At 37.8% G+C, this 9194-nt stretch overlaps 1 protein-coding gene across 1 annotated transcript in view; it reads left to right on the forward strand.

Moving 5' to 3' along the window:
- TANGO6 (transport and golgi organization 6 homolog) overlaps nucleotides 1-9194 on the forward strand; it is a 251235-nt gene that overhangs the window by 66094 nt on the left and 175947 nt on the right. The window contains exon 12 of the mRNA XM_042780884.1: nucleotides 4121-4255. Coding sequence (XP_042636818.1) covers nucleotides 4121-4255 — 135 coding nt within the window. The remainder of the gene's footprint in view (nucleotides 1-4120; nucleotides 4256-9194) is intronic.

Consider the following 9194-nt stretch of genomic DNA (forward strand, 5'->3'; position numbering starts at 1 on the left):
AGTATCACTATGGAAGTAGGATTGCCCAACCTTCCTTCCGAGGAGTGGCTGGTGGGTTTGAACCGCCAGCCTTCTGGTTAGCAGTCAAGTGCTTTAGCCATTATGCTACCAGAGCTCCTGAACATGGACTAGATATTAGAAAATATTAAAGAATATTTATTGGGTTCTCATGGTATACTACTTACATAAAACCAAACCAGTAAGAAAACACTTCTTATCTGTTAGAAATTAATGATATATTAAAGTATGTTGGGAGATGATGTATTAGTCAAGAGATCAAATGACATATTGCATTGGGCAGATCTGCTGCAAGTGACCTCTTTAAAGTGTTAAAAATCAAAGGTATCACTTTAAGGACTCAGGTGTGCCTGACCTGAACCATGGTATTTTCATTGGGCTCATATGCATGCAAAAGCTAGACAGTGAATAATGAAGACTAAAGAAGAATTGATGCCTGTGAATTATGTTGATGAAGAATATTGAATATATCATGGACTGCTGGAAGAATGAACAACTCTGTTGGAAGAAGTACAAATAGATTGCTCCTTAGAAGTGAGGATGTGAGACTGTCTCACATACTTTGTTATCAGGAGGGACTAGTCCTGGAGAAGGTCATCATGCTTGGTAAAGCAGAGGGTGAATGAACAAGACACAGGCCCTCAGTGAGATGGATTGACACAGTGGGCACACGTTGGGCTCAAACATAGCAATGATTATGAGGATGGTGCAGGATTGGACAGTTGTTCGTTCTGTTGTAAGTAACGTCACTCTGAGTTGAAACCTACTTGATGGCACCTAACAACAACAACATATTAGTATGTGAGATGTGCAGAGAGGAATGAAGTATACAGTGTTCTGTGTACTGATACCAAACCCTGCACTGACTCCTGAGTTCTTTCAATCCACAGACATGTATTATGGAACTACATGTGCCACGCTTCTGGGTACCAGAGACACAGCACTGAACAGAGCAGACACATATCTGTGTTCTCATGAAGTCATGTAGGGGGAGAGAGGCAATAGTCAGTAAGTAAAACACATGGTATGTTAGATGGGGATAAGTGCTGGGGAGAAAAATAATACAAGGAAAGGGGAGGTAAAGCAAGGGTGGTAAATCCTATGGTCATAGAGAACTCCACAGAGAAAGTAGCAATTGAACAAAGACTTGAAGGAAGGGAGGGAGGAAGCTACTGAGATACCTTGGGGTGAGGTCCAGGTTGGGGATCATGCTTAGAACAAGGGATCAAAAAGGAGATCACTGTAAATGAGTACAGTGGACAAGATTCCCTTTTTTCTGCCCTTTCAGAAAACTGCCACCTTGTGCACCTCTGTAATTGAATCAGTATGTTTGGCACAGTAGAAGTGGTCCTAGATGGTATGGTTTTATTTATTTTCTTTTTAAAATGTTACATTTTTAAAAAAAAATTATTTTAAACATAAGTTGTATGTGTTCATTGTGGGAAAAAATTGGTTTTTTTAACATCCCAGAAGCACATAATAGAAAAAGTAGGGATTTTTGATTAAGGGTGGTGTTTGAACACATGAGCTTATCTGCTCCAGCCAGAAACTATAGCAACCGATGCAGTAGGAGAGAAGAGACAGTAAATAAAAGAGTTACTAAATTTGGAAACCAGAAAATAGTAGTAGCTCTTTTAGCAGCTTGAGAATATGGAAAGCTATATGCCTGCATGGGAAGAAGTCTAGAAGCAAGCCCCCATATCTCAATAAAGCTGTGAAAATTAAAAAAAACAAACAAACAAAAAAAACAAGTCACTTCTTAATGTAAAACCATGGAAGAACTCAAGAATTAAATTTAAGATTTAAATTAAAGAATTCCTTTAAAGAAGGAATTGAATATAGAGCATAATTCAGATTGAAAGGCTCTACAAGTTTCAGTAGATTTCTTGATTTCTCCCTCAAATTGGTACAACCTCTTCCCCTCCCTGGGAAAACACTGGAGGTTTGTTCTTGAGAGAGATGGAGTGGGAGAGGCAAACGCAACAGGAGCCTTAAGTTAAAGTCTACATATTCAACATGGAGGCCTCTAGCCCTCTTTTTCTACTCATTTGCCAGAATGTTGGAAGCAGATTTATCCATCCCCATAGGATTATTATGAAGATTAAATGAGTTAAAAATTGTGATGTGTTTAGAATGGTGCCTGCTAAATAGAAAATGGCTTAATGTCAATATTAAATTAAACTGCTAAATAATTAAAAATGGTTGCCTTTGTAGGGCCAGAAGCAGATGTAGAAACAGATGGGGAGAAATAGGGTAGGACATTGTTATTTTTATTATAAGCTTTCAAGAATATTGAGCTCTTTAAAGTATGTACCTTTACAGAAAATTTTAAGTAGAAAGTAAAAGCCTCTTCTCCTGTGCAACATATATAAATTCTAGAACTGGCGTCCATCACATTCCTCTCTGAGTGGCTGGCTGGCAGCCCCACCAAAATCACATGAAATGAGTATGGGGAAGGAGCTGTTGAAATGAGATAGGGATATGGTGCTTGTGTTGTTACAAGAAGAAAGTGTGGGGAAAAACCCAAACCAAACTCAAATCCACTACCATCAAGTTGATGTCCACTCATAGTGACCCCCATTAGGTTTCCAAGGCAGTACATCTTTATGGAAGTAGATTGTCCCATTGTCCTTTCACAGAGCAGCTGGTAGGTTTGAACCGCCAACCTTCTGGTTAGCAGTCAAATGCCTTAGGCACTGCACCACCAGAGCTCCTTTGTGGAGAAAAGTACTTCATAAATAAAAGCCGACCATCACATCACAGTTAACAGTGCCCTCTTTTTTTTTTTCTTTAAACAAACATACGAACACAGGTGATTTCTTTCTTAACAAAAATGAGATCATACTACTTGTATTGGAACTTTATATATATTGTAGAGAGGAACTTAGAAAAAAATCAGAAGGTTAGATTAGTCTGTTTTATTAATTTAACAGTACGTGTGCTGAAAGAGAATCTTCATTCAAATAAAGAATGCTGTAGAAAACTCTTTGGAGGCAAAGTAGTAGCCCAAGATCATAGATGGAGTTATTTCTATAGGAAATAAATGAGTATCCTTAACTTCTAGTAGCCATAAAGTCTTAGGGCTAGAAAGGGTCGTGAAAATTGTCTTAACAAGTACTTCTCATTTCAGTTAAGTGGAACTTTTAATAACCTTTTTAGTTTCCTGTCTTGCTCCAAAAGACAAGCGTTAACAAGCCATTTTCCTGACTTACGCTTGTAATAAGGATTCTTGCACAGCATGTGATTTGTTCAGAGTTAAATATGCAAGCTTGCATGGTATTTAGAGGCTTATTATGTACATATCTTAACCTTCCCATTTTCAAAATGATTTCTCCCTTTTGAGCCATTAATCCTAAATTTGCATGCATGTGTGTGTGTGCTGTCTTTTATGCAAAGGTGTTTCTACATAAGATGATTAATCCAAGTACAGTTAAAATGATGCTGACCAAATTAATTTCATTTAAAGCTTAGTTGTTAGCCAAATGCTAGGTAAAATCTTGTATATGAATAATGTTAATCCTTTAAAAATATTTGATACTTAAAAAATTACTCTCGATCATTTGTACAGATTGTTTGAGGACATTGGCTTCTAGATAAAATTGAACATGTCCTCCCCCATCCTTTGTTTACTAGAATTAGTCAAAATTTGTGAAAAATCCCCAAGTGGAAATCTCCTTAGAGAAAGCAAATCTAGGACCATCTGAGATGTTAGAAAGTAATAAATCTTTTTTAATTTTTAATTTCCTGGTAAAATCAATGAGGAGTAAAGGAAGTTAGATTACTATATTAAAACATTTAGGAAAATATAAATAGAGTTTCTCATTTGCTAACTGTATGGCCTTGAGCAAATACTCTCTTTAAGTCTTACTTATATTCTTCATCTGAAAATGAGGATAATAGTATCTACTTCATAGAATTTATATGATTACTACATGAGATTGTGCATGTAAAATTCTTAGCTTCATACCTGCTACATAGCAGCAGTTGCTCTTGATGGTTGTTGGTGTCAAGATATCGAGGAGGAGGATGTTGGCATAAGGTTTAAGAAGAATTTTGAGTTTTTTTTCCATCTCACAGATTTTAAATTGTGTTTCTGTGATAGGTGGTGGACTTTGTAGCAGCAACTCTGCAGAGAGCATGTGCAAGTGTGGCCCATCAGGCAGAGAGCACTGTGGAATCGCAGACGCTGAGCATGTGTATGGGGCTGGTAGCTGTCATGCTGGGAGGAGCGGTTCAGGTGAGTTGTGTGAGACAAACTAGAGTAGAAGGAAAAGAGAAGAGAAAAACCTGTTACTTCCTTTCTATACTCTTACAAAGAATAAGACTAGGGATTGCATATAGGAGTACCAGGCTAAACAAGTCAGATTGTTAATGGGAATTCTCTCCAAAGTAGAGGACAAGAAAATTACACCACTTCTAATTTACCACCTGTACAGACATCACCATCAGAAGGTTGGAGCCCTTTCTGACCTGGCACAAACTTGATTTATAATCTATGTTTTGCATCATTAGGTGAGTACTGTATTCTCTGGCCATTACTATAATGACTCTTTGAAACCCAACCTTTGTACCTACCAATGGAGTCTGGGGAAAACCTTAGTAACCTACTGGTTACTCTATTTTAGCACAGAATTTTAGCTCTATTTTAGTACCGGATTCATTGTTCAAACCATAGCAATCAGTAAGAACCCCTCTGGGAATGGATTTATTTTTGAATTTGAGGATTCACGTTTGATTCTGATGCTTAATATACAAGAATGTATTTGTTCCTAGTACCCAGGTTGTGAATGAGAGATCTGTTCCTAAGTTTGTAAGTTTAATTTGTAGGTAAGTTGGAATGGCTCTTATTTAGCCTTCCTTTAGTGCAAGAAAAGGCTGGAAGTCTTTTCAGTGATTTAAAAGGTGCACATGAGGCAAGTGAAGGTGATTGTGGTGAGGAATGTGTTGTAAGTAGGGGTTGAATCAGTCATTTCAAAGTGAGGGCAAATTTACGTAACATTAAAGGATAAGTATGAGTTGTCCGTAAGTCAGACGTTCATAACCCAGGGACTGGCTGTATTAGAATTTGCCTCTCTCTAGCCTGTTCCTAAAGGGAATAGGAATTTTATCTGAATCTGCTGTTGATGCCCATTTTTTGATCGAGTTGCTTAGCACTCTGTATTTCCTATGTTGGTTGGAAAAAAAGTTTTTGGTTCAGTTTCTAGAGCCATATTACGTCCCTGCTGTTAGAACTACAATTTTAATATTGAGGAGGGCTCACAGCAGAATAGGTTTTCTTAAATTGTATTGTTAATGGATTTAGTTGGACTGATTGATTTTTGTTTTTCTGGTTGAGCATTAATTTGTATAGTCTTTGTTTCTATAAATTGTGCCTTTTTGCTTTCTCTTTTCTCTTATCATTTAACATTTATAATTTCAAACCACATCCCAAGTGGAAAATTATATCACAGAAATCTCAATTTCCGTCTCTAGAAGCCCATGTTTGGGGCTGTGTAAATCAGTCATGTTGTAAGAGAGACTCACCTGATTGATGCAAATACAGTTTTCCTTGCCTGTCCCTGCCCTTCAGTGAGCCATCCTGACTCACTAATTACACCCTGGATTCCTCTGACTTTGCAGTTCCTTAAATGAACATACACAGGTCACCTCTGTACTTTTGCCCCAGATCTATTAATTTTTTTCTTTCTCTTTGATTCATAGATTTATATATGTCTGCTGTAGTAATACTGGGTTTTCTGTCTTTGTGTTAGAGAAAAAATTCATACGATTCTGAATTGTGTTCGCAGATTATTATTATTATCAGGCTAGAGTCTTTGTGTTAGAGTCTAGAAGATTATACTGTACCCATCCCCTATTAGGATTTGGCTAATGAAACAGAATCTAACACCAGCTGAACAGCTGAACCTTTTTTTCTTTCCTTTGTAATTTGTGTAATTAAGGTGATTATTAGAACGTCGTGTTTGGGAAGAAGAGCTCATTTGGAGAAAGTGTAGCTTTTAGACTGCTAACAAGAGTACTGTAATTTCAACCTTATTTTCTAAATTTCAGGGTTGGTCATCAGTAAAAACAATATACCGGTAACTCTTCCCTGTCCTTCAGAAGCAGTTTCTGCATTATGTTCTAGGGCCCACTGGATCCTCCAAAGCAGTGCTGCATGAAGCTGACTAAGGTGTTCTTGACCTTCTTTAGAAAAAACAAAAACAATGAAACATGCTGTTTCCAGGAAGCAGTGTAGCCTATCAGTTAAAAGTTCGGCTTTGAATCTTTAAATTCTCTTATTTGTTAGACATATGTCCTTAGGCAACTTACTTAACCCTACTCCTCAATTTCCTTATAAAAATGACAGGAAAAATGTTGTTGATAGGTGCTGACCAGTCGGCTCCGACTCATAGCAACCCTATGTACAACACAAGGAAACACTGCCAAGTCCTGCACCATCCTCACAATCTTTGCTATGCTTGAGCCCATCATCACACTCACTGTGTCAATCCATCTTGTTGAAGTCTTCCAGACTTTTTTGCTGACCCCTCTACTTTACCAAGCATGATATCCTTCTCCAGGGCCCAGTCCATTCTGACAACATGACCAAAGTATGTGAGACAAAGTCTGGCCATTCTTGCTTCTAAGGAGCATCGCAGCTGCACTTCCTCCGAGACAGATTTGTTCTGTTCTTCTGGAAGTCCATAGTATTTTAATTATTCTTCACCAACAACACAGTTCAAATGCATCAATTCTTCTTTGATCTTCCTTATTCATTGTCAAGCTTTTACATGTATACAAGGCTATTGAAAATACCATGGCTTGAGTCAGGCACACTTTAGTTTCAAAGTGACATCTTTGCCGTTAAACACTTTAAGAAGGTCTTTTGCAGCAGATTTGCCCATTGCAATATGTCATCTGATTTCTTGCTGCTTCCATAGGCACTGACTGTGGATCCAAGTAAAATGAAATCTCTGACAACTTCAATCTTTTCTCTGTTTATCGTGATGTTGCTTTTATTGGTCCACTTGTAAGGATTTTTGTCTTCCTTATGTTGAGGTGAGGGAGCTCTGGTAGCGTAGTGCCTAAGGCATTTGACTGCTAACCAGAAGGTTGGCAGTTCAAACCTACCAGCTACTCTGTGGATGGAAGACTGGGCAGTCTACTTCCGTAAAGATTTGCCACCTTGGAAACCCAAAGGGGGTCGCTATGAGTCGGAATTAACTCAATAGTAGTGAGTTTGGTTTTTGGTATGTTGAGGTGTAATCCATACTAAAAGCCGTAGTCTCTGATTTTCATGAGTAAGTGCTTCAAGTCTTCTTCACTTTCAGCAAGCAAGTTTATGTCATCTGCATATCACAATAATCTTGTTAATAATTCTTCCTCCAATCCTAATGCCATGTTCTTCTTCATATAGTCCAGCTTCTTGGATTATTTGCTCAGCATACAGATTGAATAAGTGTGGTGAAAGGATATAACTCTGATGCACACCTTTCCAGATTTCAAATGGATTTTTATGGTTTTTGTAAAGAAGGATAAGTTAAATAGTACATGAAAAGCATTTAATACTGTGCCTAATACACTTAATAAGTGTTAGGCATTTATTATTTTGATTATTGTTACCATTATTATCTTGTTCCCTTTGACACATGCTGAGTGATTAAGGCTGATCCAGTAAGCTAATGTGTTGCCATTGTGATGCATTTTAGTTTCAATTAAAGATTTAAGTCAAAGATTTATTGTGTACTTATTATGAGGTAGGCATGATATGTCCTGGAGAATACAAAGATATAGTCTGTACCTAAATACTTGTCTGATGGTTATATTTGTGTGTCAACTTGGCTAGACCTGGTTGAGTGGTAGTATTCCCCATGATTAGACTGGCAGTCAACTCCATGGTGGGATCTACCACAAGCAGCTGAGTAGCTGCCTTTGGGAATGTGGTCTGCTTCCTGTATATAAAGAGAAGCCTTGGGAATGGTCTCTAGCCTATGGCACGCTTGGACCCTGCATGTAGCCATGTCGTTGCTCAGCAGCCTGCTATGCTCTGCCAACCTTGGGACTTACAATGGACTTAAATGGCTTGCCGTGTGGTTTGGTAACATCGGGACTGTGCCTTTTTACTTGTCAACCTTGGGACTTCTCAGCCTCAGCAGCCAAGGGCTGTCTGAGTGAAGAAACACCTGTAGCTCCAGTGGGTGGGGAGCAGGAGGCAGAGTTGGACCCCAAGGTTGAGGGGCTTTCACCCAGCCCCTAGAGCCTGGCACTTTGAACTTGGACTTAAAGCCTCCAAACTGTAAGAGAATCAACTCCTATTTGTTAATGCCATCCCATTTGTGGTATATTCTTGTCAGAGCGGCACTAGGTAACCAGAACAAGTTGCAATATAGTATGCAACTTAAATGCAGTAATAAAGGTATATATGAGTCAAATTGTTTGCACAGAAGAGCGCATTATCTCCTTTGCTCGAGTCAATCTGAGAATAAATAATAATAATAAAAACAACAACAATAGCAATATATTGTTAATGTTTACTGATGGCTTATTATATACCAGGCCTTATGACAGGGAAATAATATGCGTTACCTCAGTCAGTCTTCACAACTGAATATGTACAGCTCATTTTACAGTTGAAGATACTGGTACAGAGAGGCTGAGTAACTTGCCTAAAATTATCCAGCTAATAAGTGTTAGAGCTGGAATTAAAAAATTAGTAGAGATTAACAATATTCCTACAATAAAGTACAATAAGAGTATTGCCAGATTCATGTTAACAAATATATACATTCGTATGTAAACCCAGATCAAGATATAAAACACTTCTAATATCCCAGAAGTTTCCCTTTGTCCCTTCCCAATCAACAGCCATCACTTCCCCAAAAAGCAAACATTATTCAGACTCTGTCGCTATAGACTACTTTTATGTATTTTGAACTTCATTTGGATGGAATTATACCATATGCATTCCATCATGCACTCTGGTTTCTATTATTCAGTAATATTTTGTGAGATTGATCCCTGCTGTTATATGTTAAGTTCATTCATTCCCATTGCTGTGTAGTGTTTTATTGTATGAATATTCTTTTTTTTTTTTTTAATTAGGAGGATTTGGGTGAAGATTTACAGAGTAAATTCACTTTTCATACAGCAGTTCACATATACTTTGTCTCATGTCATTGACCAAAATTTACAATGCA

The sequence above is a fragment of the Orycteropus afer genome, unplaced genomic scaffold, assembly GCF_000298275.1.
Source record: "Orycteropus afer afer isolate SDZICR_OR568_19922 unplaced genomic scaffold, OryAfe1.0 scaffold00067, whole genome shotgun sequence".
NCBI lineage: Eukaryota > Metazoa > Chordata > Mammalia > Tubulidentata > Orycteropodidae > Orycteropus > Orycteropus afer.